Below are 22,314 nucleotides of genomic sequence, written 5' to 3' on the forward strand. Positions count from 1 at the left end.
CACTGTGTATAGGACATTTAATGATGTGTCTATTTAATAATTTCCAAAGTCTTTAAAATAACTCACTCCCTAATTTGCTGTGCTTGTTCTTTATCCACAAAATAAACTAACCTGTGGCTTTTCATTACTAGATGTTCAGCTTTTAGCATCTGATCTCTGTCTTAGTGCCCATGTTTAGGCTCTGAACAGTGTATGCAGTAATCTAGAAATCAAAAGATGCTTCAGACTTTTCTAAGCAGATAGTTACTTATTGTCCACACAACACTGTTTGCAAATTTTTTCCATCAATCTTTTTTCCACCCACACATCTGTGGAGAGGAATAGCATATAAGAAGTGCTATGGAGAATTTGATAAGTGCTAAGAACAGCCTTATTCCTGGAAATGCTGCCTTTAGCAGTGCATTGCAGTAGTCTCCTTCCTGCCTGTGTTCGTGCTCCATATCCATGTCAGACATGTCACAGTCTACACAGAGTCCAGGGAGCCTCAATGTTTCTTCCAGGGGTGCAAGAAAGGGCTGTAGAGTAACATAATTTCCTCACTTAACCTGGTGCATTTAACAATATCTTCGCCCCTTTTACTGCAATATTCTCTTTAATGACAAACAGATGTTAGGGCAAGACAGAATCTGGCCCCAACTACAGAATTATCATGTTTTCCTTGTGAAAAACACTGTTTGAGTCCAGAGTCTCCTCATTATATTAGAAACAGGCAGCTAATAAGGCTTTTATAAAACATCAAACAAATTCTGAAATGCCAGAAAACAGGAACGAACTCACCTTGGCATCGCCTTCCTGTGGAAGACAACACAAAGCCTTCTGGACACAGGCATTTGAAACTGCCTGGAGTGTTGCTGCATGTGCCCAGGGCACAAATTTCTGGTTGTTCCACACACTCATCAATGTCTGTAAGAAAAGTAATTAAAGAGATGAGAAATAAAAATGTCTACACTGGCAGCTGTACTGCATAAAATGTAACCTTACATCATCACTGACATCCAACAGATTTGAAAAACAAAAAGGTCAAACAAAAAGGAACAGACAGAAAGAGGAACAAGAAATCCAGGTGCAAAATCTAGGGTTAGTTTTCAAACCCTCATGCAGTGGGCAAACCTCAGCAATGTACCAATCAGCCACACAGCCTGGGATTAGATTTTTCTTGGGATCAGATCAGGTAGTTCTCGTTCAAACAAAAGTCGGTGAAACTTTTTCTGGGAAGTGAGTGACTTACTAGTGGCTACAGTTCAGAACTGTACACTGCCACAAAAGGCTAAACATTACTCATGTTTAGACACAGAAGAAAGTGGTAACAACTGCGAATAGCTAGGAAATGGGAGAGAAGAAGGATTGTTCTATACACACCTTCACATTTGTCATTCTGCAGGACATATCCAGGAGGACAGATACATCTGAATGACCCATCCAAGTTCTGACATGTGCCTGGTGAGCATTTTCCAGGCTCCAGTGCACACTCATTGACATCTAAAAGAAAAGAAAGACAATTTATCTGAGATAATTGCTGTTATCTCAATAAATTTGTGGCTGGGGCTGCTTTAATTTTGATTCCATCAAACTGATGGTGGAACTTCCCAGGAATAGGAGAATAGTTCCCTTCTCATCCTCTTGTCATTGTTTTCCTCTGCTAGGTACAACGATGATAGCGTGACAGTTCTCTCTGACCTCTTCTACCATTTTACTAAGAATATCTCCTCAAGGTTTGCTGCACTTTTTTTCCTACCCTAAAAGAAAGCACTCACCAACACAAGTCCTTCCATCCAGAGCCACCTCATAGCCATCATTGCAAAGACACTGGAAGGACCCGATCGTGTTCACACACTGACCGTTCCTGCAGAGCATTCCATTTCCACTTGCACACTCGTCCACATCTAAAAAAAATAATGTTGAAAGATATATAACAAACACCTGGAACAAGTGATATAGGTGAGATTTCTGTTTCCACTGTATTGGCACAGTAACTGATAATTCATGAATAATCTTGTTTCAAAAGCAAGTGAGGGGAAAATACCAATATTGGTCTATGTTGTAAAATTGTCAAAGCACGAGCAAAAAAAGGAATGGTATACATCACATGCAAACATTTAAGTGGCTATAGAAAAGTGAGGAGTGCATAATCTAAGAGGCCTTTTCAGACTGAAGAAATCGGTTTTTGCCTTTAGTCACGCAGACCATGCGAGATGCAATCCTAACTCAATAGAGAAGATGGTACTAATGGTACTTCCATTAGAAGCAGAAAGTCTTAGAAACATGTAACTGGTCTCAGCACTCCTTACCTATGCAGTCATTGTTGTGTGAGAGGATGAACCCCAAATTGCAGCGGCAGTTGAAAGAGCCAATGGTGTTTCTGCAGGTTCCGTTGCCGCAGGCATCTCTCTCACACTCATTAATATCTACAAAGGGGAAAAAAATAAACAGCAAGAATTTTATTCACTGATGGGGAAAGGAAAGCCTGTAGCTAACCCACAGGCAACAGAGTGACTAGAAGGGAAAAAGACTGTCGTATCTCCCAAAGAAAAGATTTTACAGAGGGTTATACACTTGATATTAACATCTACAAAAACAATCAAAGGTCCAAAAATCATGTATCTTACTGTGGCTCCCATCTCACCCTTCCCAAAAGAATTCTAAGCTATCTTTAATCATAAGCGTTCTGAAATCTCCTCATCTTGCTCAGACAACAAGACACTACACTAACAGCTGTGAACAGGTTAAATACAGAATTTCTTTCTTTATGAAGATGACTCTGTTTCTGAAAAGGGCACTTTTCTGGCAAGAAATCTACCCTTCACTTACTCTGTTAACAAGTAGGCTGTATACAATTGCTGCATTGCAATATTCAGCTATTAAATTTCTTGCCCAAAGGAATAAACAAGACAAAATGCTTCAGAAAATTCTAAGAAGAATGGAACAATTTCCTGAAAAATGAAGCATTAGCAGCTCATTAGACAGGATATGTATTTTTAAAGGTTCACTCTACTGTAATGAGATGTTCTTCATTCATTATCAGCTTCCTAATTGCCAGTTATGGTGGTTTTGCACCTTTGCCTGGTGGTAAATGGCTCACAATCTCAGTTCTTGTAATGCAACTCCTTATGACAGAGAGGATAGACTTAATAACTATCTTAATGGAAGCCCAAGTACAGCTTAATTTGATATACTTGCCTATACACATTGTTCTGTCATCATTGGTCTTGAACCCATTGTGACAAATGCAGTAGAAACTTCCAACAGTGTCAATACACTGCCCGTGGCTGCAGATATTGGGAATTTCTTGACATTCATTCCGATCTGAAAACAAAGAGGCACAGTGAAAGTTAAGGCCTCTAAACTACAGGGCTGGAAAGATGCATTAGCTAGAACCATGACAGTCAGAATCCAGTGCACGGCCCTATTTTAAAATAGTATTTTTAATTTATTAATGACAAAAACATTACTAACTAAATCTCAGAAAAGGGGCTTTTTGCTTGTAAATTACCTTTTCCAACATTTGTGGAGCTGAAAAAAATTTAGTGTAAAAATTGTATTTACCAAACACAAATTCTTGCTGGAAGGAAAGCATATCACTATGGCTTTGAAAAGCAGAATTAATGACATCAAATTGTATGGGGAGATTTCTGAGTGCTCTACATTGACTATGCAGCAGATGCGAAAGCCACATATAAATCACAGTGTGTATCCTTCTCATGAAAGCAACTACTTGCTTCTAGCTATGTTTGCTTATAGCACAAATTGCTTGATTAACTCATAGAAATCATACAGAACAGAAAGGGTGATGAATCCCACACTTCTCTCACTAAGCTTACAGAGAGATAAAATGATTTATCTACTCATTGTGCAGAGATGAAATGGGTACACGTATACATCTGTGTTGTAGCATCCATTTCATTTTTGATTCAATATGCTTCCTGGCGTTTTGTTTGCTGCAGCTCCAACATATGAGAACTGAGGTGCTGCCACAAGCTTGTATTAGAATCAATTAGATTTTAGCGTTCAGTAATTTTCTTTTACATGCAATCTAAGCAAAGCAGATGCAGTTTCTTACCAAACCATCCCCAGTTCATTGCAAAACTAAGAGTCAAGTTGTTCCTAACTGCAAAGAACTTCATGTACTAAATCTTGTTTTCCTGCCTCTACTGCCTCTTCTCTACACTCTACTTAGCACATGGACAATCCCAATAGCCCCTGTTCCCAGGATTACTGCGCATTGACTGGGGCCATTAGTAACTTCGGATGGGTGCTCACTGAGGACCAATGTTATTAATGATACTGCTGCTAATTAGAGTCTAAAGGAGGCAGAAAGGAAACCAATGCTGGATAACATGCTGCCTTAAGAACTCCTTATCTTCTCAGCTCAGAAGACTAGAGACGAAAGAACTATGACTCTCTTTGGTGCTCTTTGGGCAAATGTATAGTGAATTAAAGTCCCAGGGAAAAGTCACTTATTTTGGGGTAAACAGAGAACGTCGTAACTTTTTAAAAAATTGGGAGGCAGAATTGTCTTAAGTGTCAAAAAGGAGTTCATATGAAAAATTATTTATTATACCACAATAGACAGCACCAGAAGAATGCTATTTTGATAGTAAGATAAAGCAGTACTTATAGTACTAGCAGCTGTGATACACCAGTTTTGATTCAATAGCACATAAACTACTTGGATGTGATCATTTTCCATGCAGTAGCATGGCTGATCCAATACTGCAAGGTGCTTAGCACTTTTTGCTCTCAGCAGAGCAGTTGGGAATTTCCTTCCTTTGCTGGATCAAGTATTTTATCAACCACTTCTATTTTGACTCTAATTGTGTAACTTTATTTTCACTAAATATAAAATAAGAGCAAAATACAGGGAAGTATTACTGTTTGTGCCAATTCACATTGGGTATTGTAACCCATATCAGAACCTTCCCTGGCTCTTCCTGTACTGCTGTAACGAACCCATAACAACAACAATTACATTAGGAACATATTGAATATTTACATGTACCGCTGTATAGCTTAACAAAAGAAAGTTTTAGTTCTCATAGTAGTGTTCTAGTTGCCCCTACACCCTTTTCCTTTGAGGGTCACATGAAACAATGAAAAACTGCACTGCAGGGAAAAGTACACTTCCTAAAACTCAAGCACTCAGAAGCAAAAACCCAAGGAAAATGTTACCCGTTTCCGCTGTAATTATTATTTTATTCAGAAATGTATATAATATCTAGAGCTGCTTGGATTACAGCAGTCTTCAAAATCTCTGCAATTCTTCAAGTAATCAAGATAACATGAATGCCTCTCTGGACTTCAATATTAGAAGAAGGAGCAAATAGATTAGAGAACTGCAGTCCCACTCAGCAAGCATTTAAAAATAATGTTCAGGGGCCTGTTTAAATCCACAGAAAAGTTAGGAAGTTTAACAATAAGCTTTTTAAGTTAGTTATTGCCTATGGACTAGCAGATAAGTCCACCCTATCAGCAGAGCCCCCAGCAAGCAGTGATTTATTTGTAAAAATACAAGTGGCAAATAAATTGCTAGAACACATCTAGCAAATTATAATGAAAATCAAAGAATTTATGGAGAGGAAGGTCCCCGTTAGGACCACAACTGAATTTTTAGTGTCAGAAAATAGTTAGTCAAAAGGTAGAGTATCAATTGGTCTTCCCTCCCTAGACATGACATGGACTGCAGAGAAATGATTGCAGTTGGTGGGATAAAGTGGAAGACAAACACCTACTCAAGTGATTATCTCTCATTTATGCCTCTGTGGGATGGGCCCATTAGTCTTCTGGGAATTACCAGAACGTTTATGCGATGCCCTAAAAGGCTTTAAGAAGCGGGTTCTTGGAGCCCAGATCATCTCCTGGTATACCATCTTTCTGAAGAGGAGATATGCTTTTTTTAGACTTCTTTTAAAATCTACTACTTTTTGCAGACCCTGACACAAACAAGCCAGAAGTACTCACCAGTGCAGCGGCCAGTTGATGTGAACCTGTAGCCAGGTTTACAGTCACAACGGTAGCTACCAGCTGTGTTGACACATTCTGCATTTTGCTGACACACTGGTCCATTTTGGCATTCATCAATATCTGTCAATACAAAAAAGGAATTTATGTGATATGGTAAGCTGGCACTAGAAAGACATCAAAACCACTTTGTTTTTAGTGAAAAGAGTATTACCTTGCCCAAATATAGGAATTTCTTTCTAATTCTGAAAAAATAAATGTATTGATGAAAGTAATTATTTGGTCACATTTGGGTATCTCCCCGAAATGATCTCAAACTCACATGCTTCATTTGTAAAATTCATTCCTATTTTGAGAATTTATATAATGGTTTTCTGAAGGTGTTGGAGGGCGCATGAAAGGCCTGTTGTGACACTTCACTTGGGTGGATTTCAGTATTAAGACTGCAATCAGAATAAGTAAGCTGCTATGTCTGCATAGATCTCCATTGGAGAGTATGAGGATCTCCCTTGATCATAACACAGCATCAAGATCCCTGTTGGATATTAGTAGCTTTCAATGTAAACAACACCACGAAATTTTAGGCAAAAAATTTTGACAAATTTTCCTCACATAACCTGCTGCAAAAAGAGAAATTTATTTCCCTAGAAATGTAACTGTGTTTCAGTTAGAAGCAGCATACAGAAGATGCTTTTACTTGAAGCTCTCGATGTCTTGCTTGCAGCACCCATGTTGTCAGCAGTCATAACCCACATCAGAGAATGACAGCAACTCATACTGCTGTCTTCAGTTTCTACATTAAACTGACTAATACAACATTAGGAAATGTTTAAATTAGAAAAAAATTATCATGTGTTATATTATTTACAGAAATCTTTGTTCCATTAGAAAAAAATGCCTTGGAATTAAAAAAAAAATTGTGCTCATGATCTGACTCAAGACTACTACTCTATTTTTGGCTTTACTGTCAAATGTGAAAAACAATGTTTCTTCCCATGACTGCTGACTCATACTCCTTCAAGGCCTTAGATGTCTGATGGAAAATCTGGTATTTTCTATACAAAAGAATTCAAAATGTCTTAATTAACATAGACCTATTACACTGATACCAGTATTTTCCCCTCATTAACAATGACTTGCAAGTGTATCAGATTTGCCAGTGTCTGAATTGCCAGCTAGCGAAATCCCATTTCTCTGAATGAGATCAGCACTCTACCTTCACAGATCAGTAGCTTGTCGTTGTAGAAGAAACCAACAGGGCACTCGCATCGGAAGCTGCCAACCATGTTTATACAGATCCCATTTTCACACACTCCAGGAATCTCTCTGCATTCATCAATATCTGCACGAAGAAATTTTTTTAAATACTTGTAAACAGCACTTCATGAAATCTTCTGCTACAGAATATGTCCTTAGCCATTTATCCTGAAGAGAATTATCATAATGTGAGCATCAGAATGTTCCCAACGGCAACAGACAGTGAGTCATTCCAAACTGTGGAAATGTAGGTATTTCCCATTTCCTCAGGTTCTGACTCTTCACTGTAAGCCAAGATATATGCTGCCACATAGGAATGCTGAGGGCAGGACACATCCTTCCTCTTGTCTCCCACCCACAGCCCTGATGAACCTCCTCATCTCTCTGAGCGTTACAGTGGAGTTACTGGGAAGAGCCAAACCGAACGAATGTAACTGTCTTTGGTTTAATACAGGAGAGCACGACTGAAGGCATACACTTGTCAGAATTAGTTTTGCACTGGTTTACCCTTGTTAATCTGAAAAGACTTTCATGTTTTTATGTAACAGTTTGAAAGTGCCAATGCCAAGTAACATCTGGCTGCCAACATGCTATTAATTAGATTGATCAAGCCAGGCAGCCAGAGTTTGCCAATGTTCTGTATACACCTGGGTTAAGTAACCGATTTTGGCAGAAAAACACCCCAGCTGCTATTACAATAATATGTGTCTTGCCTATTGGGTCCTTAAATTACACACCTTTAATATTCTGACAACATGAAAGAGTTCAGAGATTCCTCCAAAGCCTCCCCCTTTAGTAAAAACTGCCACACGCACTGATGTACACGAGACAAAGAATATGGTGGGAAATTATCATTGAAACATTGAGTTTCCAACAGATAATGGATTTTTTTTTTTATTTTGCTGCTGGATCAAACTCTATTTCTTATATTAGATTCTGTAGTTTTGAGTCTTCTGATTATATAAGGGATGAGTAAAAGTAGAACTACTTCTGCCTCTGAAACAAGCACCTGGAGTAAGTATACAGAACTTTAATGCAAACAGAAGAGTAACATCATGTAAGGACTGTAACCAAATATTACAGGGTACACAGAGCACTGTCCCTGCAGAGCAGGCACTACCTTGTTCCCATGCCTTGTGCCTACAGATGTAAGGGACATGAGCAGTGCCGTGCAAAAGCAGCAGGTTTTGTGCTACAACCTAGTTGAGACCTGCCAAGATCGCAAAGCAGCAGGGAGAGCCTGTGATTCTCACAGTGTAAAGCTGTGTGTGCATCAGTCTCACCACAGTGCTGCATGCGCTGGGATGTACTGGTGGTCTCTGTGGGATGGCCCTTCTGAATGTGCATTGCTCTATGATGTGGCCGGGCAGACAGAGCAGACTGCAACACTCCTGGCACACACATGAACTGCTACAGATGCAGCTTTTACCTATGCATGTTATCATGACCCAAGGTCTCCCTGCTGATGCTGATCATAGAATCATAGAATCGCTTAGGTTGCAAAAGACCTTTAAGATCATCAAGTCCAACTATTAACCTAGCACTGCCAAGTCCACCACTAAACCCTGTCCTTAAGCACCACATCTAAATGTCTTTTGAATACCTCCAGGGATGGGGACTCAACCACTTCCCTGGGCAGCCTCTTCCAATGCTTGACAACCCTTTCAGTGAATAGATTTTCCCTAATATCCAGTCTAAACCTCCCCTGGTGCAACTTGAGGCCATCTTCTCTTGTCCTATCGCTTGTCACCTGGAAGAAAAGACCGACCTCCCCCTCGCTACAACCTCCTTTCATGTAGTTGTAGAGAGTGATGAATGGCCCAATTAGCCTGAGTAGACTGGGCAACAAATTGGGCTAATGCTAATAGCTAGAAAGGGGAACTTTGCTTCTAAGAAATGACCTGGTAAATAATAAATACTGCACATTTCTGTAACTTCTTTAAAAATTACATTCCCCGCTTTACTAGAAATATTTCCATCTAACTAGTTGAACACTGCATCACAGCAACAGCTTAATGCTAAAGCACCTGACTACTGCCTATATGCTATCTCTGTTTCTTACAGGGCACATTATCTGCTTCTTATTTGCATTTTTGTGTGAATAAAAACAAAAGGGAGTCCCAATAGGGATTTACTCAACTCCTTGTCTCAGAATTCCTCATTCTCTCCCTCTCTTTGTTTTGCAATTTGTTACTCACGATTCAAATGTTATACGCAATAACATATGTGAGAAATATTCCAGCTGAGCAGAAAAAAGGATTTTTGTGTCAAACCAATACACAGGGGGACTGATGTGAAATGTCAGATTAAATCTCTGCTTTAGTCTGAAGGAAAGACTCCTAATTCCTCTCAGGCCAAACGCTGGTTGGCCTTACTCCCAGACCTCTTATTCTCGGTATCTGTACCCTGCTCATGTAGGCCTGATTACAGTTTCTTTGGAGCTTTATGTTGCCTTGATTACAAGCAGCAATTATCATTGCTGCCAGCTAGGAGGAGCTGGGCAGAAAGTTTGCAGGCTCAGACTTAAACAGAGGGCTGAACTCCATTACACTATTTAGTCGTTATTTCTCCCATGAAAAAAATAATTGGGAAAACAAACCTTCCCTCTTCCCTGGGCAGAGGTAGCATGGAATTTAGTTCAAAACAGAAATTACGACTCACCAACTGGTAATCCTGTATAAATGTCAATGAAGAAGCCAGGTCTTTGACTTCCACAGAGTGTGGAGAATTCATCTGCAACAGGAAAGTAAAGCAGCGATTATAGTATTTAGAATTAATCCACACTCAAAAATTCGTTACATCCTTTGCCCAAGAAAATTATTCTACTCTTTCAGCACCTGCAGGGAACACAGAGGTATGCAGACCCTTCCCCGAGGTTCACCATACGATGTGCTTAGTATGCACTTGGGTTCTCATTCAAAGGCCATTGAAATCAGCAAATAAAAAGATGCAGAGGGCTTGGGATCACATGCTGATTTTGGTTTGCATATGCTTATGTCTGTGCATTACAGTCCAGATCTGATTTTTAAAAACCTGAACTATAAGTTGGAAGTTATTTAAGTAAGTGTCTAGGAAGTTTGTTCTTGAAGCAAACCACCTCGAACCAGAGTGGGATGTCCTGGGCTCAACTCTGCAGAGTCTTACCCAGTGTGGAGGAGTCCTGTATGCCCATACAACTAGCGCAGAAACTCCTACATCTTCCATTTAGCTGCTTGACACAGATCATTCTCAGAGGAGACCAAGGTACCTCTGTAAACCTATGGCTACCACAAACGCTACCACAAAGGCACAGCACAGCAGACACCACATTTGTTGGAGCAATGCCAATAAAACCTTGCCTCAACACTGGATCAACAAGCATTTGCAAAGAGACAGATTAACCAATACAGAGCATGAAGCCTCCCAGACAAGGAAACTGTCACAAAGGAGGCATGGCCCAGCAGCATGAACATGAACCACTCCACATATGCCTTCATTGTGACTAGGTCTGATCACCTCCAAGCCAAAAATTAATTAATCCCTTCGTTTTAGACACACAAGAGGAGACAAAGACGTAGCACCTCTTACAACGTTACACCCACTAATAGTAATTATGATGTTACCAAGGCTTTCAAATAGCTTTACAATGCAAAAACGTACCAGTGCTTGGAATAGGACACTGTTCACAAGGCTTATTCCATGCACGTCCAATGTTGTAGGAGCAGCAGCACATTTTCTTGGTCATATTAAAGAGCAGCTCACCATCGCAGGTTTGATTGTCAGCATAGTAATTTCTATAACACAGACTTCTTCTCATATCTGTGAAAACAAAGAAAAACACGGGCCAATGCATTAGTAACTCTTGTGGGAGATGATGTACCTGAAGGGTTTAGGAGGTATCTCCTTCAAATGAATACTTTTTAAACCCCTGTCAAGTAGATGCTGCAGCACTGCACAGTACTACAGAACAGCTTGTCCCTAGATTACTCTAAAAGTATGAAAAAGTGTTTGCAATACAAACAGTCAAGAGCAACCGACACGGCTGTAACACTGATCAGATTCATCAAAGGATTTAATATTGGCCTTTTGCCCAACACTGAAACAACAAAAGTTTGTTTATGGTTCCCCCTAAGAACTGTACACAGCTTGTGACTTCATTCTATGAAGTCTGAGTAATTTTAGTAGTGTTTCACATGTAGAAGCTTTTAAAGCTGAAGTGAAACTTGGAAGGGATGAACATAGAAAATATCACATTAAAGGAGAAATTCTGATGAGGTACTGAAAGATCTGTATTAAAAGTGATCTGACTTGCTTTATTTAATAAAATTAATGAAAGAAGCTTGGTCTTTTATTTAGTTAATTCTTGTGTAACTAAATTCAGAGAAATAGTTCTGATTTGTGCCTGGTAAAGCCCTGGCCCAAAGCACTAAGATAAAGCTTTTTATAACAAAACCAAAAAAACCCACAACCCATACCCATGCAGTTGTTTCCTCCATTGACTTGCATGTAATCAGGAGGACAGATGCAGGTGTAGTTCCCAACAGTATTGTAACATGTGCCAGGTCCACAAATGCCAGGTGTTTCACACTCATTCACATCTACAAGAGAACAGAAAGGCAGCTGAGTGGCCACAGAAGCTTTCTCATTGTGCTTCTGAGAATGAAAACATCTCAATAACGCCTGAGGTACAAAGGTACTAGCGGAGGACAGCTAAAGGGACTCTGAGTGAGGACATGGTGGAGTAAAGCCCACACAGAGAAGGAAGTGGTGGCACAGGTGGCCATGGAAAGCCTGGCTGTGATGCAAAGATGGGAACTCTGATATGTCTAGGCAGCTCAGAGACAGCAATTTGGTTTTTGCACCTGTTGCACAAACGTAGTATTTGAGGATCTCACCCATTCTGGATTCTCAGATCTGGACAAGAACCAAAGCTGTTCCCTGTGGAGTGTCCATCTCAAGAAGTAACGATGCTAAAACAGACTGATTGGATGGTTCAGGTCTGTTTGACTGGGGAAAGTGAGCAACTTTCCCAGCACGAGATGTCACGTTTACTTCATCAAGAGACTTTAACCTTTGTTTAAAAAAACCCCAACCAAACCCAAACACAACACCTCCCCCAAAACACCAGCGTTCCTAAAAATTCAAAAGTATTTCACTAGCCTTACCATTTTAAAGTATCTTTGACACACCACTAAGGAAAAACATAGAGGTAGATTTCCTCTTTAACATTGTTGAGCTACGTACGCACAATACGGATGAAGCGCTTTGGTTCAGCCTTAATTTATGACCTGAATCTTTTGTATTTCTGCAGTGCTTGGCATATCATAGGCACTATATTAACATCATTAACAGCCTGGAAGGCTGAAGACAGCCTGGGCAATGGGAAATTTAAGGACTTGATAGGTTGCTTAAAGTTTTGCATCCAGTACAACCTGACAGTTTAATGTAATGTGATGAACGTGTACTACTTGACCATACCAGGGGAAGGAAAAAGTTTTGCAGTACAGCCAATATTTTCAGTTGGACATTGAGATCAGCAGGGGAGAAAATAAGCCGTGGAAAAAAGGCAGGGTCACACTGTAACCATCCCAGCAGACTTGAGGGGCAAGTTCACTCTTTATCTGACTGCTTATTCATTATCCATTACCAAAGAGCTTTTTTTTATAGCTGGTCAGTCAATTATGTTTCACTTAGAGAAAAATTATTGTGTTTTCTGGTTTTGATGAAAATTGGATCATTTTAAACAAAAATTTGCATATAGTTCAACATGGTCAAGAAGGAATTTTCTCTCTCTCAATGCAAGACTTCAACTTGTTCCAATTTTCCCACCCCTAAGCTTGGTTTGGTTATGTTCCTTTTCAAGGACAGATTAATTCTTCTGCATATTGATCTGTCATCATTTTCTAAGAATAAAAGCAGAAGACTAGTTCAGTGAAGGCTACGTACCATCACACACTCGAGTCTCTTCATTCAAATAGTACCCTGATGGACACTGACACTGGAAGCTACCAAATGTATTAATACATTTTCCTCCTTGGCAAAGTCCAGGCAGTTCTTGACATTCATCAATATCTGTTCAAACAAAACCACAAACATTTCATTCTTGTTTTTCCATAAAAAACAACACTCACTGAAGAGTTTCATAATTTTAGATGTGTAAATATAGGAAAATTTAAATATTACCCTCTAATATAACCGTAATAGGGTTTGGTCGGAATCCTTCCCCTCCAGGACAAAGAACCTTATATTCAGCTGAAAACAAAATAGATTTATGAACTTAAAATAGTAGAAGCATTTTCCGCACAATTATTTTTGAAAATTAATCAGATTATTACCGGTAATTTATATGCAAAGTAATGAAGTAACCATATATAAACATTAGGTTTTACTCTGTAACATCAACTGCTATTCCATTTCATAATGTATTTTTTTGTGTAACAGCAGACTTGCTTAGAAGTGATAATAATATTCTGATTAAATAATCTTTTTGAAAGACTAGTGAAGTTTTTGGTTAAGACTGGTGGAAACCTGTCCCCTGCATGTAGACAATAAATGATTACACTGGTATTTGAGTTACCTGTCTAAATTAAGAAAAAAGTCCAACACACACTTATCATTGTGTTTAACCCAGGAAAGCTGACTTACTTGTGTTCACAAGTGGGCAATGTTCACAGGGAACTCCCCAAGCTTTGCCCAGGGAGCAGCAACAGGAGGCCTTGGAAACACCAACTCCGATCTCATTGCTGCAGAAGGTGCCACCGTTATCTCCACGAGTTTTAATGTCCAGGTAACAGTTGCCAGATCGTGTATCTACGCAGAATGCACATAATGACAAACACATCTTATGAGAGAGGAAAACACATCATCTCAGGATGAGAGATGATACCTTCAGATGGCTCTCATTTCTTGTAGGATGGCCAAAGGAAGTAACTTCTGTTTGTCCAGGAAGTCCCAGCTTTTCCCACTTAGGACAGTGGTGCCCCATCCCTTGGCTTTGCTGGACTTCTCACAAAGTAGGGAATTTATTCAGCATGACCAAGGGCAGCTCAGCCAGGCCTTTTCTTATTTTGATTCACATTTTCACCCACATTTATACATCCTTCCAGTTCCAGAAACCCACTGCTTTCTCCTCTCCTTGATGTTAACAAGCATGAAAGTATCTACTAAATGTTAGGAATTTCAAATACATTTGAATTTGAGAAACATCCCTATGCCCTCTTAAACAAACAAAAGCCAAAAAATATCAGAGGATTACTAAGCAGTTGGAGCCTAATACAAGAGCATTTCCATCGGTCATGAAGATGCACCTAGCCAAGCTGCACTCAATGCTCCAAGAGCATGGGTGGCTTTATTCCGCAACTTCATTCGCCTGCCATCTTGGGGCCAGCTGGATGTTGGTTTAAGCTTGTTGAAATTTAAAATTGTCTCATGCCTGCTGTAAATTGAGGACAGCTGTAACAAGCCCCAGGGGGTTGGTTCTGGCAGCCGGGCACTGCTGGCATGCTACATCACTCTGGACATACTCCCGCTGCAGTATTACAACTTCTAAGCCGGGGCAGTGGGGTGGGAGTTGGAAAGCCTGTTCCAGCCCTCTTCCATGACCTGGGACTTTATTCCTAAGCACTTAGCCTTGCATCCCCTCTGTGCAACTTCACTTGTAAATAACATAAGAAGTGGTCCCTTACCAACGCATCCAACTCGGGTGGGATTCAGCTCAAAATCAGGAGGGCACTCACAGGTGTAACTACCAGCAGTATTGACACACGTGCCACTAATGCAGGTCGTGGGATCTGCACATTCATTAACATCTGCAAGAAAAAACAGCACTTGGTAAACAAATACTCCAGGACAATGCAAACCATCAATACATCAAGTACACATACACATTTTAGAAGAACAGTAGTCTGAGATGAATTTATCATTTCATGGGGGAAAAACAAAAAAATAAAGTGTTTTTCCTACTAATCTATGAACTAAAATTCACACGAAGTACTGAAAAAATACTTAAGGGAAAAATACACGACAAGGTCATAGCTTACCATCAAGTACTGTGAATGGAAACTACAAGGCACAACGCATCTCCACCTGGGAGATGTGGACAGACAGAGGAGTTTGCTCTGGTTTTTCCCCTTCTTCTCTTAAGCCAATGGGATATCAGAGGTTGACAAAAAAAGGGGAAACAGGAGTGTAGAAAAGGTGAGAAGGAGAATCCTGTGTTACACAGCAGGGAAGTCTATATTTTCCTATATCCAGTCTGATTTGTATAGCTTTTTAAAAGAATTTCCTAAGGAGCTGACCACAACACTAACAGAAAATTAAAAAGCATGTTGTTCAAAATTATCTTTACCTGTGCAGTTACCACCACTTCTGTCCAACTCGTAGCCCACTTCACACTCGCATCGGAAAAGTCCAGGGAGGTTATGACAAGTACCATAGACACAGATGTTAGGAAGTGAACACTCATCAATATCTGATAGAGGAACAGAAGGGGAAAAAGATGAGGTTTCCTTATCTTTTTAAGACATAGGCAGAGAACGGCAAAAAGGTTCAGAAAACATGGATCTGGAAGCCGACTGTTCCTGCACACCATGTAAGACCAGAAAAAATAACATGCAAGATTTATGTTTGGTGCCCAAGGAACCTAATCCATAACCTTTTTTTGGGGGCAAAAGGCTCTTTCCAGTGCCTCTGGAAGCCATGCCAGAAACAATCTGAGCTTATTAGTGGGCTAATCTGACAAGTAGCAAAATTAAACATGGCAGGAGATACACTTTAAAGAATGAAGTTTATTCTAAATCAGCAGTCATGAATCAGCAGTCATGTGCAGAAAGCTGGACATCAGCAAAGGAAAAGCTTGTGCCCAAAGGTGAACTTGACGCTCATCTTCAGGTTTCTGCATTTGACAGATCTCAAGTTTGGCAAGTGGAGCTCATTTTTGTGCCTTTTGTCCAAAGCACTGCATCTGATTCGGTACTTACTGAATGTCGTATGCACTGCACAAAGAACAACCAATTTGATGCAATAAAAAAGTGTATGTTTACAAAGGACCTTAAAATACTGCATTTATTGTACGCATCTGAGACATCAAGGGAAGACTGTTTTAGCAACAGGAGCTAGGCTCTCTATAAGCTATTTAAAGTTAGCTAAAAAGTTTGGAAGTAAATTGTTTCATGAAAAATTATGAAACCTAATATTGTTTTAGTTTACACAAAAATTCACTCTCATAAATTATTTCTCTTGGTAGATTACTAAAAAAAATACACAGAACACTTTTCAGGGGAAAAAAATCTTATTTATAGTGATGTACTTACGAACTCCATCAAATACCAGTTACTATGAGTTATTACTATGTCAGATGATATGGCTGCTTCTTAACTGACTTAACTGATTAGCATTATATCAACTGAGGATTTCAAATGTTACAATCAAATGTATGACCTTAATCATGTTGGTGACATGTTTATTATTTGATTTTTGTGAATCTTTGCATATGCAAAGCTCTTATGAATGAGTTGTAAGCAGTTAACTGACAACTCACTTTCAAAACTGAATACTCATGGGATTTTTTTTTTTTTTTGTGGTTGTATAAACTTTCTGCAAGGCTTCAAACTCCGATTCTGCACCTCACAGAAGCCCCCAAAACATGTTCACTGTATTAGCTACCAAATCAGTGTTTTTCAGCCTCATATACACCAAGGCGATGTAACAACTTTTTCTGTTTAATTGTTATTAATAAAATGAAGAAATGGGTACAAATGATCAAGATGAAACGGCAGCTGACAGCACCATCTGGATCACCAATCAGACCCACAAATAATGTGTCATAAGATAGGCTCCAAAAAGCTGTTCTTTCTATATACAATAGGTAGATGAACACCTAGAGGCCCATAATAAATGTATAAATTTAAAAAAGCAATTACTATTGACTATTTTCAAGCAGTTCTCAATACAACCACAACTGCAACCAATTGTAAAATTTTTCAAACATTAAATATTATTAAGGCAGAATTTGTTGAGTGTTTAAAGCTTACAGAGAATTACCTTCACATGCTTTCCCATCTGGACTTGGCAAAAATCCCATATCACATTCACAGCGATATCCTCCAGGGGCATTGAGGCACTGCCCATTTTCACAGAGATTCAAGTTTTCTGAGCATTCATCGAGGTCTGTAAAAGGAAGAGAAATTGCAGGTTTACAGTAAACATGGTTCTCTCACCAACATTTGTTTCAGCTGAAGCATGCAGTGTTCCAAGGATTTTAATTATCCTATTAGTTCTGAACACTTGCAGAAGAAATTGCAATCTAGTTACGTGCAGAGGCTATTACATGTAACAGCTTGGTGTATTTCTGACATGTTGAAAATACAGCTTCTAATCAAAAGGAAAATCAGAGAGAGGCACAGACTCCTAAAGTAGCTACAGTTAATAACAATTGGAGGCAGTACACAGGGTCAAATTTAGACTCAGAATGAGCACGTGAATTTTATTATAGTTATTGTTTCTATTACAGCAAAGCCTAGAGGCAGCAACTGAAAAAAGACGTTTACTGTGCAATGAGCAAACATATGGTAACAGGCGGTCTCCATGCCAAACATACAAAACACTGACAAAAAGTGGCACTGAGGTGAAAATAACTTGATCAAAATTAAACTGCAGGTTAACAGCTGATGAGAAAAACAGCCTTGCTACTGGACTACGCTGCCCTTCAGATAGATTGTGGCCTTTATTCTCTAGCTGAAATTTTATACATCACAAAAACACCCTACTTGTTGCAATAGAGTCTGGCTGGCCATGTGAGCTTGTAAAAGTCCATGGCTGGCAAATCAAAGGTAGTACCCACCACGGCGAATGCTGCATGCTTTGGCAGAGGGCTTACAGAACAGTTGCGTGCCCTAGTTTGAGTCCCAGCCACCTCTTGAATCCACGAACAATAAAGTGTCCAAATTTTGAAAAAAAAAAAAGTTCTACTGAATGCAGAAACTCTGTAAGCACTCCATTTGAAAGATACAGTTTATAGACTCCTGGAAATCATCATATGGGAAATTAAGAAAAAGTACTGGGTTATGAAGGCCACTAAGGAAGCTGAATCAGATTCAAGAGTAAATTATACGGAGAGAATTAAACAGAATCCCAGGGTCCATTTATAATTTGGAATGATTCAAATTCAGCCATAAACCTGCTGAGCCAGATTCTCAGATGCCATAAAAACCTCCTGTAGTTGATAGAGTGCTGCTGATTTGCACCAGCTGAAAACCTGGCCCACCAGCTGTCTATCACATGGCTTTATTCCAAACAGGGTCACCCTCCATGTAGCATCACCAGCAACACTAATATCCTTAGTGTAATAGCAGGGCTCCTGATGACTAAGCTTACATGAGCTAATCTGTTCTTCAAAGCAGAAGACTGAAGCGTGGGTGGGAAACATCTCTCTAGCAACGTTTTATAATCACATTTACAGTTTATAAAATAAGGTTTCAGAAGCAGCTACTTCCATCATTCTACATGTCAGCACTGCGTCCCGACACCATCTGTCAGGATGATGCCGTAAAGAGGGCAGACAACACACACTCACTTGTAGAAAGAACAAACGTTTTTAGGCAATTTGATGAAGTAATTTCAATGCATGTGCCCTATTATTTAAATATTAAGGTGGGTAGCCAATGGACTGGTTTACTAACTAACTAGCCAAATTACATGATCAAGCATTGTTTTAATAATTTTGCCACCCACTCCAACTAACAAGAAAGGCTCAATGAAAACTTGCATTTTATCAAGTGAAAAAAGTGACTGCTTTAGACTAGGTATAATATACAGTATTTCTTTCAAGTTATGGCAACTTAGGTGAAGTAGAAGACAATGGAAGATGACATATTAGAGAATAATTTCAAATGTTTAAAAGTTATTTTTGTGCATTGAATCGTAGACTAACTTAGGTTGCAAGGGACCACTGGAGGTCATCCAATGCTCTCCTAAAGAAAGCTCACCTGTACAAGTGAAGCCATCCCCAGTATAACCTTCTTTACACAGGCAGCGGTAAGAGCCCATGGTATTCTTGCAGTCAGCATGTGGGCTGCACATGTGGGTTCCATTGGAGCACTCATCCAGATCTTTAAAATAATTTAAAAAAAAAAAGGAAAAAGCAACATTAGTTAAAAAAACACACCATGAATACAAACTTTAAATAGCGTATGGCACACAGAAGCTCTACTTTAAATAATCTTCCACAATAAAACCCACACATATGTGGGGTCATCTGACTGGAAAAGCAGGCACAGCTTATTTTAAGCCCAACAAAGAAGTCTGACAAGGTAATTGTGGATGAGGAAGCTGCAGGGCACTCTCAAAACCAAGACCTATATCTTTTTTTCACAGAGAGCACCAGGAGACCTCTCGCTGCCTCCCATCAGCTGTCCTCAAGGACACAGCATCTCTCTCCATGGTCCAGTGTGTTTTCACCATCTCACAAGCCAAACATGAGTTAATGCTGATTTCACAGTTACCATGGCAGAGAATTTGTCCACCAACAGATCATGTCAAATCAACCTAACAAGCTTTGTCTTCTCAATTTGCAGGTATGGTATTGGTTTTTTTCAGAATTGCTAGGACCCAGTTTTGGTGTGACCTTACAAATAAATGCAAATGCATATGACCCTCACCTGTGCACTTGATACCATTTCCAATCCAGCCAGGGCTGCAGCTACATTTGAAACTTCCTGCTGTGTTTGTACATATGGCGTGTCTATCGCAGTTATGGGCTCCAATTTCACACTCATTGATATCTGTAAAAACACAGAGATGTTTGAAGAGCTCATGGATCAAACTTTCTCATATCCAGATAACTGGTACAGGAATTTCTCAAGAAAGACAATGTGAACATGAAAGCAAGCCTGCATTTCTGCATAACATGACGTTTAAAAATGAAGCAGAAGAGAAATAAAATCACAACAAAGAAAAGCAAAGCTGCATGTAGCATATTTCAAACATGTGCTGCCCTACTATCTATTTTTCTGATAGGCATATAAAGCAGTACTTCTGCAGTTCACTCCAAAGCCTGGTAACTTTTATATTCAAGGAGGAAAACAGCAACTCAGGTTTTCCTTCTTTTTCTAACTGTTGCGCTCAGAAAGAATTTGAGGCCACAGCCTTTGGGAAGAAGAGGACTAGCATCCATAGATTACCACTGCAGGTGTTCAGCATCCAGGGATGTATGTTTGTCAAGCAGCTTTGCAACAGGTTGTGGGTCAAATTTGATGACTAAGAGCTGGTGTGAAGACCTGTGCTCCCCTGACTATAGAGAGATACCACTACAATGTACTGGCTTGCATCAGACAGAGAAAGAAGACAGCTTTCCCATCTGCCCATCCTGGAGTCCACAGAGAGGGACTCGGGTGGCTCTACATTGCGTGGTTTGCTAAAAGGTCTCAGAGGCAACTCGGCTGCTCAGGGACTCCTGGAATGCAGCATTCCCACAGCCCCCACCGTTTCTGCAAGGATGCTGATGAACACCAGCTGGGCACCACCTGAAAACTCCGCCTAGGATTATCCCTAGGCAGTTAATGAAGCCAGGTTCTGCTTTGCCAGAGACTGTGTGGAAGGTGGAGGACCAGCTGTATCACTGTATTTAACGTGACAGCTGAGGGACACAAAGCTCATCAGGCATGCAGTTTATTAAGAACTCAGGAAACCTAACACAGTGGAAAAAAGTCAGCATCCTTGGAGACACCAGGCAGCAAGTCATCCAATCTTCAACATATGCATTCGTGCCAGCACATTCTATTTCAGTACTTGCTATTTTCACCTTATTTTCATTCTTGGGCATTCTCTGGCAATGTCAAAATGTATAGACAGAAAAAACCAAACTGAACTCCATTCTTCCTCGTCACAAAACAGTACTAATGCCCCATATAAGTACTTGGAGAATGTATAAACTCAGAGGCAAAGTTTTCAGAAATTACTACTGGTAACTAAAACAAAACTGGCAGGAATTTTCTTACACATCTGAGCTATGGATTTTGCAGTGTTTTCTGTAACCAAGCTCTCTCTAACTGTGCTTTACTTCCATGCAGGATGTAGATTACCTAGAGTTCACATCAAATCACTTAATATTTATACCAATTTTTTCAGCCTTCCCAGGTGCCTTTGCTGTTGCAGTAAGCTAAATCATCTCATTCTGTACAATAGCTGATGGAAAGGGAAAAGAAGATCACAAACCCTGCATGATTCCACACACAAAAACCCAGCTCAGACCCCTCTTGAGAAGATGATTAAGAAAAGGCATCAGCCATCCACCATGTAACAACCTTTGGGGTTCTCAGCCCCAAAACCACAGACTTCAGTTTCCCTACCATTGCACCTAAAACCAATTAGCTCTTCAAAGAGGGCAAGAGAGTGGACCCATTGGGGAAAGTGTCCAGGTACCATCTTAACCATTTCCTTCCTAACCCTTAGGTTTTTCTGCCCACCTTTCTTTAGACAAAAGGCTCTGTGTCCTTTCTCTATGCCCTGTACATGTATTTTGTCTTTTCACAAAGGCTACTCGTGACTCTGAGAAGCAGACAACATACCTCTGTCATGCTACAATTAAATACTCAAGTCCAGAAACTACCCAAACCCACTGTTGGTTTGGGGTTTGGTTGGTTGGTTCGTTTTGTGTTTGTTTTTCTTTTTAAGTCTGTATAGTGGAATTGCATCCAATCTTACTTTTCTGGGTTTCTTTCTAAATGAGGCGTTGCTCTGAATCAAAACCCCACACACGAGTATTCCCATAATCTGAATCCTGAAGTCTAGATATAGATCTAAATCTGGCAGCTGGAATCTACTATTAATGAATGTTGACTGCACCAACAAGCCTGAAAACACGCAAATGGACACTTGCTTTTTAAAACTTAAAAAAAGGATCAGAAGCAGATAATCTCAGAGCATATTTGCCTTTAGCATGTGCAGAAACTCATATGAAGATAACATCACCCTAAACAGGAAACTAGTGTCTGTCAAAAATCTTAAGGGTGGTCAGAAAAAAACCCTCATTTTGGCTTGGACTGAGGGGAATGACTAGAAGGAATTTTGAGAGGTCAGCTACAGTATACATTGACATAAAAAAGCTGAGGCAAACACTCTGTATTT

The 22,314-nt window shown here is 39.8% G+C and overlaps 1 protein-coding gene across 2 annotated transcripts in view; it reads right to left on the reverse strand.

Moving 5' to 3' along the window:
- Positions 1 to 22,314, reverse strand: part of FBN1 (fibrillin 1) — a 158,040-nt gene that overhangs the window by 21,374 nt on the left and 114,352 nt on the right. For both annotated transcript variants that reach the window (XM_087743599.1, XM_087743600.1), the window contains 18 exons: positions 19,848 to 19,970; positions 19,176 to 19,298; positions 17,233 to 17,358; positions 15,539 to 15,661; positions 14,877 to 14,999; positions 13,837 to 14,001; positions 13,375 to 13,443; positions 13,138 to 13,263; positions 11,667 to 11,789; positions 10,852 to 11,010; positions 9,874 to 9,945; positions 7,172 to 7,297; positions 5,956 to 6,078; positions 3,178 to 3,303; positions 2,289 to 2,405; positions 1,755 to 1,883; positions 1,360 to 1,479; positions 778 to 903 (listed from right to left, as the gene is read on the reverse strand). In XM_087743599.1, coding sequence (XP_087599725.1) covers positions 778 to 903; positions 1,360 to 1,479; positions 1,755 to 1,883; positions 2,289 to 2,405; positions 3,178 to 3,303; positions 5,956 to 6,078; positions 7,172 to 7,297; positions 9,874 to 9,945; positions 10,852 to 11,010; positions 11,667 to 11,789; positions 13,138 to 13,263; positions 13,375 to 13,443; positions 13,837 to 14,001; positions 14,877 to 14,999; positions 15,539 to 15,661; positions 17,233 to 17,358; positions 19,176 to 19,298; positions 19,848 to 19,970 — 2,199 coding nt within the window. The remainder of the gene's footprint in view (positions 1 to 777; positions 904 to 1,359; positions 1,480 to 1,754; positions 1,884 to 2,288; positions 2,406 to 3,177; positions 3,304 to 5,955; positions 6,079 to 7,171; positions 7,298 to 9,873; positions 9,946 to 10,851; positions 11,011 to 11,666; positions 11,790 to 13,137; positions 13,264 to 13,374; positions 13,444 to 13,836; positions 14,002 to 14,876; positions 15,000 to 15,538; positions 15,662 to 17,232; positions 17,359 to 19,175; positions 19,299 to 19,847; positions 19,971 to 22,314) is intronic.

Source organism: Nipponia nippon, unplaced genomic scaffold (assembly GCF_047370975.1).
Source record: "Nipponia nippon isolate SJK-2023a ecotype South Korea unplaced genomic scaffold, ASM4737097v1 scaffold_9, whole genome shotgun sequence".
NCBI classification, from domain to species: domain Eukaryota; kingdom Metazoa; phylum Chordata; class Aves; order Pelecaniformes; family Threskiornithidae; genus Nipponia; species Nipponia nippon.